The sequence below is a fragment of the Maniola hyperantus genome, chromosome 8 (assembly GCF_902806685.2).
Source record: "Maniola hyperantus chromosome 8, iAphHyp1.2, whole genome shotgun sequence".
In the NCBI taxonomy this organism is placed as follows: domain Eukaryota; kingdom Metazoa; phylum Arthropoda; class Insecta; order Lepidoptera; family Nymphalidae; genus Maniola; species Maniola hyperantus.
Window position 1 is genome coordinate 5,077,568 of NC_048543.1, and position 23,851 is coordinate 5,101,418.

General features: G+C 33.8%; 6 protein-coding genes across 7 annotated transcripts; 3 read left to right on the plus strand and 3 right to left on the minus strand.

The window, feature by feature from the left end:
- The first annotated feature begins 1,936 nt into the window (after positions 1-1,936).
- On the plus strand, positions 1,937-5,607 carry LOC117984423 (TBP-related factor-like). The gene is made up of 5 exons (XM_069500469.1): positions 1,937-2,639; positions 3,431-3,577; positions 3,646-3,742; positions 3,855-4,053; positions 5,145-5,607. The coding sequence occupies exons 1-5, from the start codon at positions 2,365-2,367 to the stop codon at positions 5,219-5,221; spliced, it is 795 nt and encodes a 264-aa protein (XP_069356570.1). The 5' UTR covers positions 1,937-2,364; the 3' UTR covers positions 5,222-5,607.
- Positions 5,608-5,677: 70 nt separating this feature from the next.
- Positions 5,678-9,662, minus strand: RnrL (Ribonucleoside diphosphate reductase large subunit). The gene is made up of 5 exons (XM_034970992.2): positions 9,417-9,662; positions 9,170-9,258; positions 8,615-8,792; positions 8,303-8,502; positions 5,678-7,731 (listed from the first exon to the last, which is right to left on the minus strand). The coding sequence occupies exons 1-5, from the start codon at positions 9,454-9,456 to the stop codon at positions 5,851-5,853; spliced, it is 2,388 nt and encodes a 795-aa protein (XP_034826883.1). The 5' UTR covers positions 9,457-9,662; the 3' UTR covers positions 5,678-5,850.
- Positions 9,663-10,949: 1,287 nt separating this feature from the next.
- Positions 10,950-14,411, plus strand: spict (magnesium transporter spict). Of its 2 annotated transcripts, XM_069500161.1 has the most exons (4): positions 10,950-11,261; positions 11,664-11,786; positions 11,868-12,010; positions 12,299-14,411. In XM_069500161.1, the coding sequence occupies exons 1-4, from the start codon at positions 11,225-11,227 to the stop codon at positions 12,923-12,925; spliced, it is 930 nt and encodes a 309-aa protein (XP_069356262.1). In that variant the 5' UTR covers positions 10,950-11,224; the 3' UTR covers positions 12,926-14,411. The 2 variants fall into 2 exon arrangements, with proteins under 2 accessions (XP_069356262.1, XP_034826694.1); XM_034970803.2 differs by having other exon boundaries at positions 10,951-11,786.
- On the minus strand, positions 12,268-15,921 carry LOC138402656 (E3 ubiquitin-protein ligase RNFT1-like). Its single transcript, XM_069500162.1, has one exon. It carries the CDS (start codon positions 15,789-15,791, stop codon positions 14,817-14,819), a length of 975 nt encoding a protein of 324 aa, XP_069356263.1. The 5' UTR covers positions 15,792-15,921; the 3' UTR covers positions 12,268-14,816.
- Positions 15,922-16,338: 417 nt separating this feature from the next.
- Syx5 (syntaxin 5) lies at positions 16,339-18,540 on the plus strand. The gene is made up of 4 exons (XM_069500160.1): positions 16,339-16,487; positions 16,571-16,999; positions 17,086-17,294; positions 17,383-18,540. Exons 2-4 carry the CDS (start codon positions 16,600-16,602, stop codon positions 17,839-17,841), a joined length of 1,068 nt encoding a protein of 355 aa, XP_069356261.1. The 5' UTR covers positions 16,339-16,487; positions 16,571-16,599; the 3' UTR covers positions 17,842-18,540.
- A 2,214-nt stretch (positions 18,541-20,754) lies between these two features.
- Positions 20,755-22,359, minus strand: baf (barrier to autointegration factor). Its single transcript, XM_034971367.2, has 2 exons — positions 21,931-22,359; positions 20,755-21,079 (listed from the first exon to the last, which is right to left on the minus strand). The coding sequence occupies exons 1-2, from the start codon at positions 22,054-22,056 to the stop codon at positions 20,933-20,935; spliced, it is 273 nt and encodes a 90-aa protein (XP_034827258.1). The 5' UTR covers positions 22,057-22,359; the 3' UTR covers positions 20,755-20,932.
- Positions 22,360-23,851: the final 1,492 nt, after the last annotated feature.

A 23,851-nucleotide genomic window follows, 5' to 3' on the forward strand; every position in this document is an offset into this window, starting at 1 on the left:
ATTCGTAACTATATATTATTTCATTGTGGCTAATTCCGTTGTACACAATCTCTAAACTAAACTAAAATGGCACGTCTAAATCTATTGCTATCCCTTTCATAATGTTGCTTGCGGAAAAGGAGAGCACTAGATTTAGACCTATTAATTTAGTTTAGTTTAGAGCTTGTGTACTAGAGAATCGGCCCCATTATCAGTCTTGCTTTCTAAATGTTGTCCTACTATCTCTTTTCATTGTTTAAATGGTTTCAAAGAGAGGAGTAGCCAGGTTTTGGAAAGCCATGCAAACATCTGAAAAAGTAATAACATAAAATATGCATTAGTCTATACTTACTTATTGTACTTAATTAGTTGATAGCTGATACCTATAATATAAAAATAACTTAGTCAATAAAGTTCAAAACAAATGTTGTAAGTACACTTAATTACAAAACAAAAAATTTACAGAATTAGTAGTTAATAATCCATAGCAATATGATAAATGCAAAAGTGTGTCAACCTGTCTGTATGCTAGCTTTTTACAGTAAATTTGTGTAACCGTTTATGATGAAAGTTAGTACAGAGATAACTTGCATCCAGGTTAGGACATAGGCTTCATTTGTCACGGAAAACTCAAACAGTTCCCATGGGATTCCCAAAAACCCTAAATCCACGTAGACAAAGTGGTGGTCATCATCTGTTTGGTACAGAGATAGCTTGCATCAGACGGTTGTAACTTGTAGGCCACATTTATCCCGGAAAATTGGACTTCTCACGGGATTTCTAAAATAGTTTTTTCGAGCGGACGAAATCGCAGGAACTATATACCTAGTATCATGATAAAATACCTAATGTGCTAATGGTGCCTTAATGGTGCATAGAGTTTGACTCATTGAAGTAATTTTGAGTTAGATTACGAGTAAGCTGATTTTATACTTACCGAATTAGTCACATCCAGACACACATCGAGATCTCCGTGGCATTTTTCTGCACAAATATATTCACAGAAAAATCATTTCACAAAGCAAAAACAAGTCCGTAATCCGTAGCCGTGGTCAATCGTTCAGGCATGAATCGAGTCACTAAATCAATCCTTAGAATATAGTTATCGAGGTGGTGAAAGGAAATACAGACTACAGAGTCCTGTTATTAAAGCAGGGTCAGATAAATTTAACAGAAATATAAATATTTACTACAGCACACGAAAACATGAAAACATGGTTATAATTTATTAATGTCATTAAAATTACACCAATGTGCCCGCCATCTATTGACGTCTTTTGTAAACTGTTCTCTATTTGTTTAGCCGTGCTCGCGCTTAGATGGCACCACAAGCGATTTTCAATTTGCGATTTTTTAATGTTCTAGAGTTGCACCCCTATGCGTGTAGGTATGTATGTAGGTAACTATGAAGTCGGGCGAGCATAGGCGAGGTTTCGGAAGTCGGTTTTTTTAACTTGCAAATTGTTCAGTGTTGTGACATGACAATATGACCATAGATCCAGTAGGTATTCCGATCAAGGTGCATGGTGCATGACGTATGCATGAACTTACAAATTTTGCATGTCACACCTATGTGTCACACTCACAGGCCACCACCTATAGCCTCTGTTTGTATCAAGTTCAAGCATCGATATAGAAAGTAATAATTCTTAGAAAAGTAGTAACTACTTAAAATTTCTTTGAGTTCAAGCAACTGTGGCAACTGCACATGCACACAAACAAAAAGCAGCAAACGGACACTACTCCATATTCTAATTTTTGAGGTGTTTTTATTCTGTGGTTACAGACCCGCTGCGCCTGTGTCTTTAGTCAGAGGTACCTACCCATTACATTACCCAGAGGCCTTAAAGGACTGTTATCCAGGGCCGTAAAATAAATTAAAAAAAAAAAAAACATTACCCAGACAAAAATAGCTTCTCTATATACGAAACGAAGCAATACGAAGCTTCATAGGAAATGGAGTAAATGTGTTCTGTGATAGGAAATAGCAAAAGGAAATAGGGCAACAAATAGAAATATTAGGGTCTACTAAAAACATAAAAATAAGTTTGAACTTTGAAGGTGCTAGGCAAGTTACAGAGTTAATCATGAGTGAAATATGAATATTTGATGTGATGTGATATTATTATACCGACCACCGACGTTTTAATAATTTCTTGATATAATTTCATAAAGTACCTAGTATTTAGAACTTAATTAATCTAGAAAATAAGACAATTTAAAGGTGTTAAGCAAGTAAAAGAGTGAAACGTGAACAGTACGACTTGTTTTGATATCGTACTTAATATTATGTCAATATCATAGCATACTTGTGTTACTAATTATTATTCTAAGTAACAGGATATTTATTGTGGTCAAGGATAAGGTATTCGTCCATATTATACAATGTCTCCATCGCCGGAATATAATTTACGAGATCAGACATTAAACAACGAAAGTAACACCCACAATATTGGTGTTAGCACGACACACCAACATAACCCTGAAAGTATAGTATCAACACCACAACCCATGCCACCTGTGTCAGGAGAAGTTATGCTGACACCCACCCATCGGACGTTTACCCCACAAGCACATTCTGCAAACCCACATAGTTCCATGACTGCAATTACTCCTATGGCTAGTGCAGCTAGCCAGGCAAAAAGTAGCATAAAATTGCAGTAAGTTATCCATTTAACTGGGTAGATACTTAGTATATTGCTTTTGAAAAAAAAGAGTAACTTCTGAATTTGATGCTGGAATACTCGGAATCTTCATTTCAATGTAGTCAGTGACCATCGTAACATCATATTGTGAAACAAATTTCAAAAATAGTGTAATTAAAAGCTGTGATAGCCTAGTCGGTAGGACGTCCACCTTCCGATCAGAGGTCGGGGGTTCGATCCCCGGCACGCACCTCTAACTTTTCGGAGCTATGTGTGTTTTTAAAACTTAAATATCACTTGCTTTAACGGTGAAGGAAAACATCGTGAGGAAACCTGCATGCATGAGAGTTCTCCATAATGTTCTCAAACGTGTTTGAAGTCTACCAATCCGCACATGGCCAGAGTGGTAGACTATGGCCAAAACCCCTCCCACTATGAGAGGAGACCCATGCTCTGTAGTAGTGAGCCGGTAATGGGTTGATCATGATGATGATAATGATGAAATTAAAATGAAGTAAATAAAGAATTATTCATTTTTTTTATTTTTTAAAAAGGATATTAGCCATGTTAAATGACTAATATTCCCCTTTCCTCTCCAACTAAGCGTCAAGCTTGTGCAAGGAGTAGGTACGACAATAGTGCAACGGGTGCTGTTTGAACCATCGACCTTTCGGTTTTTAGTCCACTCCGCTCTAAAATTCATTAAAATCATTTTTGTCATAAGACGTAATCATTGATAAAATAATGTATATTAATAATGATGATGATATTATTATCACAATAAACCACCTATTTCTACATTGCAGGAACTGTATTTCAACAGTCAGTTTAGGCTGTGAACTAAAATTGTTAGACATTTATTGTCGGACGAGATATTCTGAATACAACCCATCTCGATTCAATGGTGTTGTTATGAAAATTCTGGAACCTCGTACAACTGCTTTAATTTTTAAGTAAGTTCTAATTTTTATCATTATATCGTTTTGGTTCTTATTGAATAAATTAAAGTCTAATTTTACAGATCTGGTAAAATTGTGTGTACAGGAGCAAAAAATGAACATGATGCTTATATTGGTGCTAGAAAATTTGCAAGGATTATTCAAAAACTTGGTTATCCGGTAAAGTAACATCTTTTTTGCTTTTGAAGAGAACTAAGCAGGGCAATTACCACACTATAATACAGTTGAATTAAAATTTGTACCTGTACCTATATCACCTTTTAACTTTCAGGTCAAATTTCTCAATTTTAAAGTACAAAATTTTATAGCAACTGCAGATTTAAGATTTCCATTGAGGTTGGAGGCACTGCAACAAGCACATGGACAGTTTACATCTTATGAACCTGAGTTATTTGCAGGCTTAGTGTATAGAATGATTCGGCCAAGGGTTGTCCTGTTGATTTTTGTGAATGGCAAACTAGTTATTACAGGTAAATAAATATTTTGGTTGGTTTATAGTTTTCTTATGTAATACAAGTTCATGTGCCTGAGCTTTTTAAGATTGGCTTTTGCATCCCATAGACAAAATGTATGAGTGCTGTTGTATTACACAATACTTATAAACATCCTTTTGAAATGTTCTGAATGATAATGAAACCTGTATTGAATTGCACTAAGAAGTTTATATTTTTTTTACTCCTATCAAACTTGTTATGAAATGTATGTATTGTATGATTATTATGTTACGTATTGTTAAGTCTATTTTTTTTGCTAATCTATTACACTGATCGCCATTGACTTACAGGATCCAGGACATCCAATTAGGAGTTCTGTCCTGTATCTTCGAAGCTATTGATCAGATCTTTACTAAACCATTAGTCCAGACAGCATTACATTTTGTAAAGAATTGTTAAAAATAAAAACGATTAAGATGGAGTAACATCACCAATTTTCAGCCTCTGAACAAACCCTATTGTTTTTGGGATAATAACTATCCTATTATGTTAACTTCGTAGTTTTATAAAAGCGGAAAGTTTCTCTGCATATTGTCCCCAACACAGGTAGGAAAGTGACACATGCCGTGATTTCTAATACTGTTTCTAAGAAAATATAAAAAAATAGATTATACTTTGAAATAAGGTATTTTACACCTTTATTACCTGTTATCTCCCAAAGCCACCATGACCCAGACAATCTTCCTAAGAAACGTTCCTCCCAGTGTTGGGTGTAATACACAGAGAAACTTTCAGCTTTTATGAAATAAGAAAAGTCTGGCACATGCTGGCTTATATAGGTTGTGATGAATAGAAATCGTTCAGTTAGTTCTATTATAAATATAAATTATTTGTGCTGGTTTAAACACCATTTATTGTGATATAAATCTTACCAAAATTGATTCAATGATTAGACTAAAAAAACTATGATTAAAAAATTGCTATCAGTTTCAGGGGTAGGGTTACTACTGACTATCCATATTATCAAAGTTAAACCGTTTCCAATACAAAGAAGTGTAGGTATTTAACATAATGTAGTCAAGCATGAGATAGCAACTTGTGACACTCAAATTTTTTTTTTCTTTCAGGTGGAAAGACTAGGAACGAGATTTATGAGGCAGTAGATATTATACACCCAATTCTTAGGAGTTTCAAGAAAAACTAGTATTCCTGATTCTAAAGTAATTCTGCTAAACTATGAAAAATGTTAATTGACTAGGTCATTTTAACATTACCAATTCAATTGTTTCAACGCACATGATCAGATTTCAGGCTGGGCCACATTAATTCCTTACAATCTTTATGAATGATTTATTCCAGCAAAGAATCAATTTTCTCGACTATTGAATGCTTAGTCCATTAGTCATTAGATTGTAGATTACTTAGGGAAACTCAACATTAACTAGTTTATCTGAGAAATGAAATAATTGTTCTAATTTAGCAGTCTCTGTCAGTTAAGATTAACAAATCTGTAACTAGTTAGGCATGTTAGCAATAAAATAAATAATTATAAGATCCAAATAGTAGGCATATTGAAAATAAATAAAAATAAGAATATTGAAGTTGTATTTTTTCAAACTCAAACTTTTATATTACGAATGACTGAAATGAAACAGATCAATTCAGTGATCATTTTATTAAAAAAATACTTCTAAAAAGAGACCTATTAAAGTTAAATGTAAACGAAACTAAACTTAATTTTATATTTTATATTGTACCTGCTAACAGAATAAATGTTAACCAGTGCTATTATTTTAAGGCATGCTTACATATTAATATAGTTATTATTGTAAATCAAGAACCACAGCTTAAGCAGTCCTCTTTGTTCAACAAGGAACAAGCAATCATGGACATAGTTGCTTCATCTTTTTCAGCATTTCCATTGGTGACTTTAACTTTAGACTTATCTACTGTAAATTGAATGGCATTAGCAGCTGGTTTAGTGCGTAAATAGTACATTCCTGTTTTCAGACCCATTTTCCATGCATAGAAATGTATTGAAGTCAGTTTGCCATAATTTGGTTCAGCCACATGTATATTAAAGGACTGACTTTGATCTATAAAAGCTCCTCTATCTGCAGCCATTTGAATAGTAGTTTTAACTGAAATCTCCCAAACTGTCTTATATAAGTTTCTTATTGCTTCTGGAATTCTTTCAATGTTTTGTATTGAACCATTGTTGTGGATTATAAGGTTTTTCATTTCATCATCCCAGAGGTCTGCCTGAGTCAAGTCTGTGAGAAGATGATGATTAACAACTTGAAATTCTCCTGATAAAACTCTTCGTTGGTATATATTGGAGGTGAATGGTTCGAACGATTCATTATTTCCAAGAATTTGTGCAGTGGATGCTGTAGGCATTGGTGCTAATAGAAGAGAATTCCGAAGACCATGCTTTCCAATTTTTTCTTTAAGTGCTGACCAATTCCAAAGATCAGTGGGAGTCTTGTTCCACATGTCATATTGCAAAATACCTTGGCTGGCTGGACATCCCTCGTAAGAGCTATACACTCCTTCCTTTTCAGCCAACTCGCAGCTGGCTTCCAGAGCACCATAGTAAATGGTTTCAAAAATTTGTTGATTCAGAAGTATGGCCTCTTTACTTTCATATGGAATCCTCATCAACACAAAGGCATCAGCCATTCCCTGAATTCCAATGCCAATGGGTCTGTGTCTCATATTAGAATTTTTAGCTTCTGGGATTGGGTAGAAGTTGACATCAATAATTTTATTTAAATTCTGTGTAGCAATTTTAGTTACTTCTTTTAATTTTTCAAAGTTAAATACTTTGTTTTCAACAAACATATTTACTGCTATTGAAGCTAGATTGCACACAGCAACTTCATCAGATGATGTGTACTCAACAATTTCAGTGCACAGATTACTGCATTTAATAGTCCCAAGATTTTTTTGATTACTTTTTCTATTACAAGAATCCTTGTAAAGCATATATGGTGTTCCAGTTTCTACTTGTGCTTCTATGATTGCTTTCCATAACATTTGTGCACGGACTTGTTTAACAAATCTGTTTTCCTGTTCATATTTCTCATACAGGGCCTCAAACTCTTCACCCCAGCAGTCTGCTAATCCAGGGCAGTTATTTGGACACATCAAGCTCCAGTTCTCATTTTTTTCTACTCTTTTCATAAATAAATCTGGTATCCATAGTGCGTAAAAAAGTTCTCTGGCTCGTACTTCATCTTTACCTGTATTCTTTTTTAAATCCAAGAATTCAAATATATCTGCATGCCAAGGTTCTAGATAAATTGCAAAAGCACCTGGACGTTTATTACCACCTTGATCCACATACCTTGCAGTGTTATTATAGACTCTTAACATAGGGACAAGGCCATTTGAAACTCCATTTGTCCCAGCAATATATGTTCCTTTGGCTCTTATGCAGTGGACATGGAGGCCAATACCCCCTGCTGATTTTGAAATCAATGCACATTGTTTTAGGGTATCATAAATCCCTTCAATACTATCATCCTTCATTGCAATAAGGAAACATGAAGATAGTTGAGGTCTAGGTGTAGCAGCTGCGAAAAGTGTTGGGCTTGCATGAGTAAAATATTTTTCTGACATCAAGTTATATGTGCGTATTGCAGCATCTATATCTTCACCATGAATGCCAATCGAAACTCGCATGAGCATATGTTGTGGTCGTTCAGCAACCTACAAGATCAGCAGAATTACATTACATCAATAACACCTAATATGTCCATGCAGCTAACTCAAATTTTTGGTGAAAATTACTTTCAAACATAGGATTTAATTTAAAAGTCATTTTCACCCTAATGAGTAAGCCACATGTTAGCCATCATTGATTCTTAACTCTCAATATCATTTAATATTCTTATGGCTCCATACTAAAACATGGTTAAGAATTAAGGCTCCCCCACACAGCCACGTTATTATCGGACGATAATATCGCATGCGTTATTGCGATATCTGTTTTCAGTACATTTTGTATTAGGATGGTCATGTAGTTACACACTGCTGCGATAATAACGCCGCAATGGAAGTAGGACGTATTATCGCAGCAGTGTGTAACTACATGACCATCCTAATACAAAATGCATTGAAAACAGATATGATAATAACGCGGCTGTGTGGGGGAGCCATTAAGAACATCATTGTTATGTGATTTTTTTCTATTCAATAGATGTCAAAAAACAGTCACATAGCAATAATGCTCTTATAAGTTATAGTATCATACTTGTAGTTGAGAAAAAAAAGAGATTACCTTGTTGTTGATTTTTAATAAATAAGATCTTTCCAGGGTTTTAAATCCAAAATAATTATATTTAAAATCTCTATCATAGACAATTGCAGAATCTAATTGGTCTTTGTATTTCAGCATAATGTTGTAATGCATCTCAGATATCATTGGAGCCTTTTTCTTTGTGTAAGGATTAACAATATTATATAAATCAGTCATAACATCTGCAAAAATAATCCAGACTCATCTTTCCAGTACTAATAATGGTGAACATTATAAAAACTAACAAAATAGACAATACAAAAATTAATACATTAAAAAATAAATTTAACTTGCCTGAGAAATGCTTCTTGGTTTCCTTGTGTAAATTAGAAATAGCCAATCTAGCAGCTAGAATTGCATAATCTGGATGATCAGTAGTCATAGTGGCCGCTGTTTCAGCTGCTAGGTTATCAAGCTCTACAGTTGTGACTCCAGAATAGATACCATTTATAACTTTTAGAGTTATACTAACCTGTTGAAATTTAAAAAATAGTGTCTTATTCTATAATAGTAATTATTACTTAATGCTAGCTGAACTGTGTTTGTAGCTCAGTAGGCTTACACACATTACTTGAATAATTCAATAAATTTTAAGTTATAACAATGACCAGACTGGCATTTCAGCCAATATGGACTCAGTATAACTTATGATCTATATAATTATTCTAAAAAGAACTCAACTTGGTAACAAATTGGTTAGCAATTCTAGATCCCAGTAAAAGTAAGGAGAACTTAACCTAAGAATTAACTAGATAAGTATAGTCTGCGACAGGTCGAGATTGCAATCTCGACCTGTCGTGTATTAAACTTAGTAACTGTATTGTAAGCTGATAACTAAAAAATACTCACAGGATCTACAAAATCCATATTTAATCCATAACAAAGTTTCTTGATTCTAGAGGTAATTTTATCAATATGAACTTCTTCCATTCGACCACCTGTCGAACATAATAACGGTCATCAGTTAAATAGATAGTAGTTTTGTACTACTTTACATAACTATCATACAAATTTGATGTAAGATTTACTTGCTTCTTAAATACAAGATTTTTGTCATGATAACAATCATCAGGAGGCAATTAAATTAGATACTTACCTCTTTTGAGAACATACAGCTTGTTGCTTTTGCCGACCATCTTGACCCGTATTTAACTAAAATGAACTAATAATTTGTGATATATTGGAGAGTTAGGCCACTAGTGTTAAACTTGGATTATGTCGTTTACATTTGTCCTGAAAAAAAGCGCTTCTTAATAAAGCAACTGAAGAATTAAAAATTCTTGAAAACCGGTGCCGTCTAACGTATAAATTAAACGTGACTTGAGAGTTGAGACTTGATTTTAGGATTTTAGCGGGAAGGGAACTGTCAAAAGCTGTCTTTTTAAAACTGGTTTTACGGCTCTGGGTTCTAGCTTTTTGACCCTTCAAAAGTTGTTCACTTAGAGGCCCCGCAGACGGTCAAACATGTTTGTCTTTCACGTGCTTGACAAACATGCTTGAATGTCTGCCACAGATATGACCAGATTTGCAACTAGCGTGGCCCCCTCAGTCCCTCTCGCTCAAGCAGATTTTCTAACTTGTGAAATGTCATTCCTTCTACACTTCACGTTGTTTGTCAAATAGGTACTCACGTACAAATACATTTATGATCCAGGTAATGATTCATCCAAAACGTCAATAAACGTAAAATTTGACAAACATGCTTGACCGTGTGCGGAGCCTATTACAGTACGCGGCAAAAGTGATGATGAACAGCTATCTTTAAAAAGAGACGGCTAATTTCGGATTTGTTACACAGATATGTACAGATATGCAACTAGCGTGGCCCCCTCACTCAAGCAGAGGTACTTAGGTACTTGTGAAATGTTATTCCGTCTATTTTACGTTCGCTTCGGCTATTGTAGCCTGTATGTAAACTGTAACCCACCATTGCACAATAACTTCAAAAACAAAAAACAACAAAACGAATCAATTATTTATTTACAATACTTGAGTCAGTATAACCTCACTTCACGTTGTTTGCCAAAATCTCACGTAGGTATGAGTACATTTTGGCAAACAAAAAAAAAGTGGCCACGGTGATAAGGACAAAACATAATCATTTTATCACGTACTAATAAGAGCTAAAATGCATTTAGCTATCTCGCTCTAACAGTAAGTGTCACAATAGGGCTACTTCTAATAGTCCTTATTCTGAGATAAAATCGTAGATAGAATAATAGGTAGATGTAAGTACTGTGTAACCGCGTATGAGATAGCGATAGCACGACGTAACGATGAATAACACGACAATTATTACCATTGTTTAGTAGTCAATATTTGTATTAACCGATCAACAGTATTTGTATTAAACATTTTTTATGTGAAAACAAGTAAATAACTCATGAGAAATATAATCACGCCACGAATTCTCAGTTTGTTTTGCAACTTCTTGTATGTATTCTTGAAAAAAAACCAGTTACACGATAAGGGACAAAAAATAAGTTAGCTGCGTCTCTGTTTATCACATTAGTAACTTTATCTGTGCTCTTTTTAGCATGAGAAAGCAAACGTTCCTGCATCTACCTTTATTACTCTATCTACGGATAAAATACAATTTTTATCGTGACAAGCTGTCATTCTCCAATCGTGCATTCGACATTAGCATAGATGTGTATTGCTATAATTTTGGACATAGCTGTCGAAATGTACCTACCTATTGTTTGTTTATTTAAAAATTCGACTATTTATGATTCATAATTAATTATTTAACAAATGTGAATTATTGTGTGATACAATTTTCAAGACTTACGAACACAGCTTACGGATCCCAAAATATAGTCTCTGAAGTGTGAATGTGAAGGTCTCGCAAAGATCTGTAAAGAATAATGTGAGAAATTGAGAACATTTAAATCGTAGTAAAATATGATCTTCATGGTCGTGTGCCGTTTGTCTAGCAGCGGTTAAGTATAGTATTCTCCTCCAGACTATTATAATTAGTGATTTGTGGTATTCTCTGAGCAGTAGGTCCCAACTACTCACTCGCCAGATATTTTCTTAGGATTGCAATGTCTAGTTTATCAGTCTAGTAGTATATTCTGATAAACAGAACTATGTAGAGGAAAATCAAAAGAATATATAAATGCATCTTAAATGTACATAGTATTATATCAGTTCTGTTTGTGATGATATTATTATGGTGATAAAATAGGCTATTTTATTTTATAAAATAAATTTTTGGAAACATTCAAAATCAGAAAAAATTTATATTCTAAAAATATAATGACAATGGAAGGTCAAGACTATGATCAAGCATCATTTTTAATCGGACTTAGTCTGGCAATATCATCTAGTATTTTTATAGGGTCGAGTTTTATAATTAAAAAAATGGCTTTGAGGAAAATGAATGCTTTAGGGAATACTAGGCCATCAGCAGGAGGCTATTCCTATTTGAAACAATGGATATGGTGGCTGGGTTTCTTAACAAGTAATGTATTAGTGTCATTTTTGTTATATTATAAAAATCTTTAAGTATTTCCTGTTGTTCCTAAATAGAGATTGTTTACAGTGGGCATAGGAGAGGCGGCGAACCTTGTAGCCTATGCATTTGCTCCAGCAGCTTTGGTGACTCCACTGGGTGCACTGAGTGTGCTTGTTGCTGCAGTACTCTCTGCTAAATTTCTCAAAGAAAAACTTAATTTTGTTGGAAAGGTAAACTTTATATTAATTTGATAAAATAAACAGTACTAATTTTAAGTCTTGTATACAAATTATACAATGGCCCGATTCACTATGCAAATCTTGGTGCACTTTAGCTAAGTGCTGGCTGTTTGCTACATCAATGGTTTTTCAAACAAACATAAAGGTTTTTGTCACAATTGTTAAACAGTATTTAACCATTGGCTGGCACTGGCAGAACACCTTGTACCAAAATGTACTTAGTACTTATGTATAGTAAAACTACTTGCCTCATAATAAATAAATAATATTTTATTTCAGATTGGGTGTTTTTTGTGTATTATTGGGTCAATCATATTTGTTGTACATTCACCTAAGCATGAAGAAATAAAACAATTTTCAGAGCTTATAACAAAATTAGGCGATCATATATTTTTAAGTTATGTCCTAACTATATTAACCATGTCATTAATTATTAAGACAGTTTTTGTCTCAAGATTTGGCAATAGTAGTATCATTGTATATTTGTTAATATGTTCAGCTATTGGCAGTTTAACTGTAGTTTTTTGTAAAGGAGTAGCTTTAGGCCTTAAAGATAGTATAAAGAGTGACACAAATCCTCCATATAGTTCTAGTTATGTTTTTTGGGTGTTGCTAATTTTGTCTATTATTTGTATCATAATACAAATGAACTACTTAAATAAAGCGCTTGATATATTTAATACAAATATTGTTACACCAGTTTATTACGTTATGTTTACAGTGTTAGTCATAATGGCTTCTGGCATTTTGTTTCGGGAATGGGAGCATATGAAAACCTATGACATTTTAGGCTGTTTTTGTGGTTTCTTTATTTTAATGGTTGCAGTATTTACTCTAAATACCTTTAAAGATACAAGTTTGAGTTTTAAAGACTTAAATCTTAATTCTAGACATAGAGTTTCATAAAGTACATATCTTCATCTGTAGTTAGGATAACATACATGATTTAGAAGTGTAGTACGCGACAGGTCGACATGGCAATCAGGGTATGAGGGAGGAGGGGGGGCCTGCACACCCGCACGGCACCCGCTTTCCCGTCCGCCGACCCCACCCTGATTGCCATCTCGACCTGTCACATACTATAGTATTCAAATACATAATTTATAATTACTAAGGAAGGATTGCCTGCATTAGTCATTGTACAGTAAAATAAAATTAATTATCCTGCCATTATTAAGTTAGTAGTTTTTAAAATTTGTTCCTTGCTAATTGATGATCAAAATTACAAACAAAAATTGGTCAAGTACTTGCACACAAAAGGTTCAATACCAGGTTTATTTCTTATAGCAGAGTGCTTTTTAGGGTGCCAATGGGACCCTATCATTTAGCCTCTGCTGTCCATTCATCCGTGTGTCTGTCAGCGGGCTTTATCTTGTGAACCGTAATAGGTCAAGAGGTGAAATTTTCACAGAATGTGTATTTATATTGCCGCTATAACAACAAATAAGAAATGTTTAGAAAATTTAGTCTATGTAATTGTACGATGGGACTGAACCCTTCGTCTACAATCGACTCACACTTGACCAATTTTTTTATTCATTAGTTCCTATTCTTTTTTTTAAATAAAGACTGAATTTTCTAATATTGTTTAAAATGACGATATTAAAATAAAAGAGCTGTTTTAGCAATCTATTATACTTAGCAATATATATTATATAAATTCAGACAGTGGCGTGCACACGGTTTGAAGCCAGGGTAGGCAATAGTTAGGTAGGAACCTGTTTACTGGCAGGTCATAATGAAAAATATGCATTGAGCTATTACAACTGGGGTAAGCAGTGCATTTACGCCTCTATGACCTGCACGCCACTGAATTCAGATAAGACAATATAAATAAAATAAACCGGCCAAGTGCGTGTCAGGCTCGCGCAACGAGGGTTCCGCGATTTGATCTTTGTACAAAAACAGAGCTGGGCCTGTGACCTTAAGACAGGCTTGGACAAACTGCCATGTTACAACTTCAGATTGAACCATGTTTCATGTGAACTATACAGTTTTAATTTCAAATCACCTATAATATAGTAGGTATATACTACATAATCTATACTAATATTAAAAATTTGAAAATGTTTGTTTGTCCTTCCTTCACGCTCTAACTGAGCAACCATGACTTGATTTTTAGGGTAGAGATAGTTGAAAGGACAGAGAGTAACACATGCTACTTTTTATTCCGGAAAATCGAAGAGTTCCCACTAGATTTTTAAAAACCTAAATCAGCTAGTAATCAGGACATCAGCAGTATTATAATATATTAGCCAAAGAAGAATAATTATTCTAAAATAATCACTTAAGATCAGACCAAAATAATAATTATTTATTGTAGACATAATTAAAATATATTATGTAATTAAAATTAATTATTTAATTAAAATGTTACATCCAGAATAACAAATTATTCATCTGAACATGTTCCCACTTCCCAGATTACCCAAGGTCCTAAATTGGGAAATGCATCCAGTTAGGTACTGACTAGGCCTGTACATAAATTATGATACAGTACAGTAATATTTAGGTAGTGCTGGTGTTACAACTATATTTTTATCATCTAAATATAATGTAAAATAAGTATGTAAAATATAATAAAAAATAAGTATGTACAGTGACAAATGTTATTTTTTCAAAAATGTTCATGTAGGTACCTACCAACTTCTTCGGTTTGATTTTTATGACAAAGCAAAAAAGTTGATAGGTAACATGAACATTTGAACAAGGTTAGAAGTGGAAATTTTTATGAGTTTGAAATAGAAGCATTGGCACCACATAAATTTCACTCAAGCAGTAATGTTTTAGTTATTTATCACAAATATATAGTCACTGAATGGTAAATAAAGGTTCTACATATTGGGCATGTGCGTTGGTATCCATATAGGCGCACACAACATTCAGTACAGAGGCAAACATGACGACATGGCAGAGTTAATACACACTTCTGCCGCTCCTGACAAATTACACAGAGAGCATCTACAGAATCATCATTATCATTCTCCGTCACCATATGAGTATCTACATTTCTGAAAGTCACTTGTTGCTCACCTACTATTTGTGCAATTATTCTTACTTCAGGGTTTATAAAATAATTATATAAAGCATAATACAAATACATAAACTTTCTCACTAGAGTCCAATAAAAATCAGTAATTTGAGATGTTATTACTTCTCTAAAATGTATGCATGAGCGAACAATTAAAATAGCACTTATTATTCCTATAAAAGACTCCAAAGGCACATCTGACAAAAAGTTGGTAACTTTCAGTAGGACCATATATGCATCTATGGTATAAGTTATAACAATGTCTCTCATATACTTCACATAAGCTTTCACCAAGTAAGGAAGATGCACAGGCACAAATGTAAGCACAAGCCATAATGTATTACCTAAAAATATTACCGTTTTCTTTAACATGAAGAGCACTTCGCCAAATATGACAAATACGGTATCGAATGACCATTTTATATTGCTAAATATTAAATTAAACTTGAAAATAGTCTCATTACACACACTCGTTAGAATATCGTGTAAATTATACCACTGTTGACATATCGCCTCGATGAATTTGATTGATATATTGGGCAAATCTTCCGTAAATATAGATACATTGTCTTCGTAAACTATTTGGAAGAATGTTATCACGTTTAATAAGCTACTGATTATAAATGAGATGGTTGCTACCATCACCACTACTATCACTTTTCCGATTGAGGATGTGATACCAACAAAGATTTGCAACAGGGAAGCGAGTAAGTTGACAGCTTTCGCTACATAAGTAATCATTTTTGAAACTCATCATAACATTACGTATATTTATTAATTTTACTTCTTTTCAACCTAGTTTGGTGCTTTATTTTTGTTAAAAATAATCAAAATTGGGATGACACTTGATTGACAGACTACCTCTGTGCCCTCTTTCCTTATGTAAAAAGTACCTACTCTGTGCTCTGTGCAGACTACCAACGCCAGTGAATCCGAGTAGGATTTTTTAACTGGTTTTACGGCTCTGGATTCTAGCCCTTTTGGCCCTGAAATCAAGGAACAAACAAGTAATCTCATTAATAATTATTAATCAATAATCATAAAATATCAATGAAGCTTGATGTAAAATGGAATAATATTTATCGAGTAAGTATGCTAGTTGCACATCTGCAGGTAATGTATCTGTGATCGTTACATTTATACTATTGGTCTGTGGTTACTTCAAAGACAATCAACGTGGCTCAAAAGAGCTAGAATCCAGAGCCTAAAACCAGTCTAATAAAAAAAAAGATTCCGACTAATTGAGAACCTTCTTTTTTTGAAGTCGGTTAAAAAATACACAATCAACGTCATCATTATTTTTACGTGATCTGTCATATTTATGTTAAATGTTTTTTCCTCTTTCTATCGTGTTTTCAATTTTCATCAAAAGTTAAAAAGAAAAGTGACTTTTCATAGGTTTCACTTGTGTATTTAATCTTGTCTAAAGTTTAAACCGTAATATAAATCTAAACATTACAATAATATACAATACGGTATTCAGGGATAATCAGTACAAATCCTAGAATAAATCATTTCAGGTTTTCCTTGTCTAGTGGTCTAGAATGCAATGCTCCCTCGTCGTCGTAACGTTGGTATATCAGAAAGAACGCCCAAAGCACAGGATGAATTAATTCCCTACAATAAGTTGAACAAAAACGGATCGCCTTTCCAACAGACCGTCTTTCGTAACTCGGGTGAACACCATCAACCCGGGTTTGTCGAGACTGAAGTTGTATTTGATTTTTTGGAAGAGATAGTTTTTGAACCAGTGATGGCTGCTAGGGATCGGACACAAGAATTTATATCTACCGTGAGAAGTCTTCAAGGACGTACGTTAGCACGACCAGTTGTCAAAGATGACAGAAAAGCTGCTGTTCTTGCAACATATTCCCAATTTATGAGTATGGCTAAAGTAATAAGTAAAAACATTACAAGTACCTATACTAAATTAGAAAAACTGGCTTTATGTAAGTTGTTTAAGTTTACTAAACTATAAAAATATTATTCTGATGTTCAATTTGTTCCTTACTTGATTTTCATAAATATGTTACAGTGGCAAAAAAGAAATCTTTATTTGATGATAGACCTATGGAAATACACGAGCTAACATACATTATTAAGGGTGATTTGAATTCCTTGAACCAGCAGATTGCTAGGCTGGGGGAAATGCCAAGAGGTCGCAAAAGCATGCACAGTCATTCTTCAAGTGTTGTACTCGCTCTGCAATCAAGGCTTGCTTCTATGAGTAATCAGTTTAAACAGGTAAATATAATATTAAAAAATGTACATCTAATTTATTTTTATGTCTTTTTAGTACAGCATTACAATAGATTTACCCTACTCATTTAAGGTCCTGGAAGTGAGGTCAGAAAATCTTAAACATCAGAATAATAGAAGAGAGCAGTTCTCAAGTAATGCGCCAATAGTTAAAGAAGTACCTTCTATATTACAACCTGAAGAAGTGAGTATAGACCTTGGTGAAGATTCCAGTATGCAGACACAGCAAATGGCACTGAGGGACGATACGGATACTTATGTGCAACAAAGAGCGGAAACAATGCATAATATTGAAAGCACCATCGTGGAATTGGGAGGAATATTCCAACAATTGGCACATATGGTAAAAGAACAAGATGAAGCTATTGGCAGAATTGATGCCAACATACAGGAAGCTGAAATGAATGTAGAAGCAGGTCACAGAGAAATAATGAAATACTTTCAGAATATAACGGGCAATAGAGCACTGATGTTTAAAATTTTTGGTGTATTGATCTTCTTTTTTATATTCTTTGTTATATTTATGGCTTAGTAAAAGCCACATCTAAAGTAATAGTTGATCTAACTCTGCATTATACATTTATACAATACAGCTATATTTAATGAGCACACATAAATAGTAACTATTTCTTCATAGATAATTTTTAATCATCAAAATAAGTATAATACAAGGTTTATGTCAGGGTTGGAAAAACATTCAATTTCAAAGAGGATTAAAAAAACTCAAGCGCGAGTCAGCCTTTCACACAGAGTTATGTACCATTTTACAAGAAATAACACTTATCTTATGAAGTAATGACTGATTCACGTTTTTTCAATTTTTCCCTTTACTTGTGCTATAAGACATTGCTATCTGCCTTTCATGGGACCCTATAGAGACTTTGATTGTCTTAATGGGTTTTGACAGACACAACAGACATCGGACAAGAAAATAATCCTTTAAGGGTTGTTTTTTTTCTCTGGAGATACGGAACCCTAAAAACATTTTTATTTAATTTCAATTTCAATTCTTTTATTACTAATTTTAAAGTGTTTAAAACACTTGCTTTAAACGATAGACGTTGGGGTCCCAACTTTCGATCTTATAATATTTGTGTGATTGACTAGATAATATTTTCAATAATGTTAAAATATTAAATATATTCATAGGTAGGTAACTATATAAATATAAAATTATCTTGAAATATAGTGTATATAATATGCATATAAGAATAATATATTATAAAGGTAATTTAAGGTGTTTTACTTTAATATATCATTTAAGAAAAACAACACTTACGCTAATTAGGTAAATATGTATTAAAAAAACTGACTTCCAAAACCACTACAAAGTGAAAAAATTACTTTTGTTTCTACACATGTATGTATGTTGAATTCGGGCGAGCTTCACGCTTTGATTTCTAGTTTCTGTTATTATGCTCGCTAGACTTCATATATGTATACATTCAAATGTAGATACAAAAGTTATTTTTTACTTTACTTACTGTAGTGGTTTTGGAAGTCTGTTTTTTATTTTAAGCTTTTTAGTGTAAGTAGTCATTGCTTGGTACCTAACATATTAATTCTTAAAAAACTTTTCAAATCCAGACAGCTTATGAGTTCGGTACCTTCCAGCATCAGTAGTGAAGAGTTGGGACTTGAAATTCAATAACAAAGTCTATGAAGCATGAAACCATTGTTTGATAGCTACAACATTAATTCACTATAAACACTTCCTGAAAATTGATAACTTAGGTGGGCAGTAACCCTGCAGCATCAGGATTGAGGAGTTGGATAACGAAATTTTTATGGGACCACCACGGAAACATCCTCGGTTGATTAAAAAAAATCCAAATCGGTCCAGAAACCTCGAAAAAATCGATGTATAAACATAAAAAGGCCGAGTTGAGAACCACCTCCTTTTTGGAAGTCTCAAAAATAAAAAGTAAGTTCCCTGTATATTATAATACTCTTTGAAGTGAACTGTGAAAACGTAGAGTAATAAAGGTAGATTGAAGTACTGTGTAACCGCGTATGAGATAGCGATAGCACGACGTAACGATGAATTTATTATTACCATTGTTCAATATTTGTATTAACCGATCAACGTGAAAACAAGTAAATAACTACAGAGAAATACAATAACGCCACGAATTCTCATGGTTTGTTTTTCAACTAAAGTTGCATTCCTTGTATGTATATACAAGTATAGTAAGTATAGTATTCTTGAAAAAAACCGGTTACACAATAAGGGACAAAAAATAGGTTAGCTGCGTCTCTGTTTATCACATTAGTAACTTTATCTGTGCTCTCTTTTTAGTGCGAATGAGAAAGCAAACGTTCCTGCATCTACCTTTATTACTCTATCTACGATTTTAAACCAATCAACAAAATAAAAATTGGTTAAGTGTGAGTCAGACTCGCACACGAAGCGTTCAGTACCATCAATCAATCAAGTTTATTGCTTTAGGTACGTATAGTGTACCTAATTTTACGTATAGTGATCAAATTTTTTTTTCAATTTTCATGGCAGCTTTTTTGACATTTTTAGGGTTCCGTACCTCAAAAGGAAAAACGGAACCCTAATAGGATCACTTTGTTGTCTGTCTGTCAAGAAACCTACATGAAATTTGGCAGGTAGCCTTATAGCTGGCATTAGGGGAAAAATCTGAAAACCGTGAATTTGTGGTTACATTACACAAAAAAAATTAAATTGTGGTCATTAACTAATAATTAGTATTTTCAATTTTCGAAGTAAGATAACTATATCAAGTGGGGTATCACATGAAAAGTCTTCACTTGTACATTCTAAAACAGATTTTTATTTATTTTAATGCTTCATAGTTTTTGAATTATCGTGCAAAATGTCGAAAAAATACGACTGTTGTACGGAACCCTCGTTGTGCGAGCCTGACTCCCACTTGGCCGGTTTTTATTATTTGTTGTTATAGCGGCAGTAGAAATAGACTTTTTGTGAAAATTTCAACTCTCTACGTTTAACAAGACACAGCCCATTGACAGACGGACGGATGGACAGCGCAAGTAATACGGAACCCTGAAAAGCATAAAATAAATTTTTGAATTAATTACTTTCAAGATTCTTTAAATTAATCAATAAAATAAAACCAGTGAAATTCCGATAAGACAATATAAAAACCGGCCAAGTGCGAGTCAGACGCGCGCAATGAAGTTTCTGTACTACAGTCGTATTTTTCGACATTTTGCATGATAAATCAATAAACTATTATGCATAAAAATCTGTTTTAAAGTGTACCAGTAAAGACCTTTCATATTGTTACAAATGCAACTCTTGAAGCTCAATTTAACCAAGTGGTTAGACAGAGACAAATACCTACCTCATTGTTCTCATAGGTACATGTTTAGTTTAGATACCTACATAAAGGCCAAATTAGGAACCTACTTTTTTTTTGAATATTCCAAGTTAATTAAAACACATTCACAACTTTTGTTGAAAGTACTTTATATTTCACAAGTCAGCTGAACAATTTCCGTAAATACAAATGAGACACACACATTATAAAATAGAAAATGCTATTATTTACATGTTTTATTTTATCCTTAACAAAATAATTATTTGTATAAAATTGTGAATAATCTTAAATGCAAATCTGTTATGTTACAAGTTACAAAAATTCATCACACCAGTCTTTTAAGCACTGGTAACAGTCTGCAGACTGTTTAGAGTTGGCGCTACAAGTTTCTTTCATCCACTCTTGAAATAGCTCCTTATCTTTTTTTAAGACTAAAAACTGTCCCAGAACAACAGAAGCCTGAAACAAGGAGTAGAAATAATAATTTATTATGATGCCCACGACTTCTGCGTGGGTTAAGGTTTTTAAAAATCCATTCCAGGATCCATTTTCCAAGATAAAAAGTAGTCTATGTTTGTCTTCCAGATGCAAGTTATCTCTGTGCCAAATCAATGACGCCCACAACTTCGTCGTCTAGATTAAGATATTTTTAAAATCCCAAGAGAACTCTTTTCCTTAGACAAAAGTAGCCTTTGCCTTTCCGCCAGATGCCTGCTATCTCAGTACTAAATTTTGTTAAAATCGGTCAAACACATGAGTCATAAACAATCAGACATGTTCACATTTATAATGTTAAGTATGGATGATCCCCTCACTCATGGTTCTCTTCACCTATATGATCGATCTGCACTTTACAACGTCTGTAGGATTTAGATTAAAAATATAAATAATCTGAATAAAAACCATAATAGCCTAGTGGTTATGATGTCTGCCTCTTATTCGGGAGGTAGGGGGTTTTAAGAAATTAAATATTGTTCCCTTTAACGGTGAAGGAAAACATCGTCAGGAATCCTGTATACCTGAGAGTTCTCCATAATATTCTCAAAGGTTTGTGAAGTCTGTCAAGCCGCACTTGGCCAGCGTGGTGGACTATACCACCCAAACATAGCCAAACCCTTCTTATACTTAGTGGAGACCCATGCTCTGTAGTGAACTGGCTATGGGTTGATCATGATGATGATGATGCCTGTTTAACACCGAATTCTATACAGTGGACCTAGAGATATTTTTTTGTAACATTCGAGTACCTACCAAATCAATGCATTGAAAACAAAAATGGATTGTATTCAGAAAACAATGGATTTGTATACCTTGTCGAAACCTGCAGTTTCTAATCGCTTTCCAAGGACCTCTCCAACTCCAGCTAAGTCTGTAACGGGCTTTTCTCCCATAGGTTCAGCCACAAAGTTACGATGTTTTTGTGATGTACTCGACATTTTGTGTTGGGTTTATTAGGCAAATAATTAGCGCAATACACCTTTTTAATAAACTTGCAACTTGAGCCTATGTGTAAACTGTAAACAATTTTCTAAAGAGTATTTAATTTTAATTACATGCATTTTTTTTTCAACTGGCTTTACGGCTCCGAGTTCTAGCTTGTTTTGAACAATGGACCAAAACAAAAGTCTGTTATGTATAATATTTTCACAGATATGTCCAGATATGCAACTAGCGTGGCCCCTCTCAGTCCCTCTCGCTCAAGCAGAGGTACTTACTTGTGAAATGTTATTCCGTCTAACTATTTTACGTTCGTTTCGGCTATTGTAGCCTAGTATACTGCAATGCAACCCACCATTGCACAATAACTTCAAAAACAAAAAACAACAAAACGAATCTTGAGTCAACATAACCTCACTTCACGTTGTTTGCCAAAATCACTGTATGGTTTTAGTGTCTGCTCTGCGTGTGGCTCTGCTATGCTCTGCTCCTCTGAGCCACCCCCGTAGATAGAATAATAGGTAGATTTAAGTACTGTGTAACCGCGTATGAGATAGCGATAGCACGACGTAACGATGAATAACACGACAATTATTATTATTTATTATTATTAATTAGAATACCATTACTACTAAACAGTCAATATATTTTGTATTAACAGATCAACAATATTTGTATTAAACGTTTTTTATGTGAAAACAAGTAAATAACTCATGAGAAATACAATTACGCCACGAATTCTCAAAGTTTGTTTCGCAACTAAAGTTGCATGTCTTGTATGTAAGTTGCATGTATTCTTGAAAAAAACCAGTTACACGATAAGGGACAAAAAATAGGTTAGCTGCGTCTCTGTTTATCACATTAGTAATTTTATTTGTGCTCTCTTTTTAGTGTGAATGAGAAAGCAAACGTTCCTGTATCTACCTTTATTACTCTATCTACGGTCACTCCTTAATATAATACTACCTGTGAATACTACTCTATCATCTATGGCTGCTCCTGCTCTGTCTGTGTGATAACCATAGATTAATATGTATACCTGAAATAGATGTACCTACATCTCAGGTCAAATTTTATTTCTTAGAATGCAGCGCCATCTAGTGGTCATAGACAAAACTCGATATATATGTATATACCTACGTACTATATTGAATACTCTTAAAATGTCTACTATAGATCTAATGAAAACAGTGAAAATGGTGGGAAATAAAAAAAAATAGGTTGTGACATCGGATTAACTAGGAAAACGTATTTGATACTTTATCCCTAGTTAATCTGGGAATACACAACTTATTTTTTGATTTCCCACCATTTTCACTGTTTCCATTAGACTGACTTTATCATTATTATTAATAAAATGGAGGGATCAAGGAAATTAACAAAAACAATAGATACTTTTTATGATTTATTTAACAATAACACTTATGGCTAGCCTTATTTTTGGCACTACGCCGTGGCCTCAGGGTCTCCAGCTCCACAGCAAATGAGACAAAATATAATAATATGTAATTCTCGGAGAGGACACTGCCAATGTTGTGTTCCATATTAAGGGTCCTTCGCTGTTTTCAGGGAATTAGCGTCAATCCATCGAGACTCATGCGATCATCCCGAAAGTGCACGAATAATTTTATGTGGCAAGAAACCTGATTGTATCATTAAGAGACTTGTTTGCTATCTTGTTTTCTGCGCACTTGTTTCTTCAACTTTGTAATTATTTCCTTCAGCTTCAGTTCATTTGGCGTCAAAACTGTAAAAAAATTAATATTTTTTTCAAAATTAAATATCCTGCTAACC

Bases quoted from the DNA above. Each gene is read 5' to 3' on its own strand.
- RnrL (XM_034970992.2), bottom strand. From the start codon at position 9,456: ATGGTCGGCAAAAGCAACAAGCTGTATGTTCTCAAAAGAG. The intron at 8,503-8,614 runs GCAAGTTAAATT...TTATTTTTGCAG, and splicing joins AACCAAGAAGCATTTCTCAG to ATGTTATGACTGATTTATAT. The intron at 7,732-8,302 runs GTAATCTCTTTT...CTGATCTTGTAG, and splicing joins TATTAAAAATCAACAACAAG to GTTGCTGAACGACCACAACA.
- Syx5 (XM_069500160.1), top strand. From the start codon at position 16,600: ATGCTCCCTCGTCGTCGTAACGTTGGTATATCAGAAAGAACGCCCAAA. The intron at 17,000-17,085 runs GTAAGTTGTTTA...AATATGTTACAG, and splicing joins ATTAGAAAAACTGGCTTTAT to TGGCAAAAAAGAAATCTTTA. The intron at 17,295-17,382 runs GTAAATATAATA...TACTCATTTAAG, and splicing joins TGAGTAATCAGTTTAAACAG to GTCCTGGAAGTGAGGTCAGA.
- LOC138402656 (XM_069500162.1), bottom strand. From the start codon at position 15,791: ATGATTACTTATGTAGCGAAAGCTGTCAACTTACTCGCTTCCCTGTTG.
- baf (XM_034971367.2), bottom strand. From the start codon at position 22,056: ATGTCGAGTACATCACAAAAACATCGTAACTTTGTGGCTGAACCTATG. The intron at 21,080-21,930 runs GTATACAAATCC...TCCTTGTTTCAG, and splicing joins AAACTGCAGGTTTCGACAAG to GCTTCTGTTGTTCTGGGACA.
- spict (XM_034970803.2), top strand. From the start codon at position 11,582: ATGACAATGGAAGGTCAAGACTATGATCAAGCATCATTTTTAATCGGA. The intron at 11,787-11,867 runs GTAATGTATTAG...GATTGTTTACAG, and splicing joins GTGGCTGGGTTTCTTAACAA to TGGGCATAGGAGAGGCGGCG. The intron at 12,011-12,298 runs GTAAACTTTATA...ATTTTATTTCAG, and splicing joins AACTTAATTTTGTTGGAAAG to ATTGGGTGTTTTTTGTGTAT.
- LOC117984423 (XM_069500469.1), top strand. From the start codon at position 2,365: ATGTCTCCATCGCCGGAATATAATTTACGAGATCAGACATTAAACAAC. The intron at 3,743-3,854 runs GTAAAGTAACAT...TTTAACTTTCAG, and splicing joins TTCAAAAACTTGGTTATCCG to GTCAAATTTCTCAATTTTAA. The intron at 4,054-5,144 runs GTAAATAAATAT...TTTTTCTTTCAG, and splicing joins TGGCAAACTAGTTATTACAG to GTGGAAAGACTAGGAACGAG.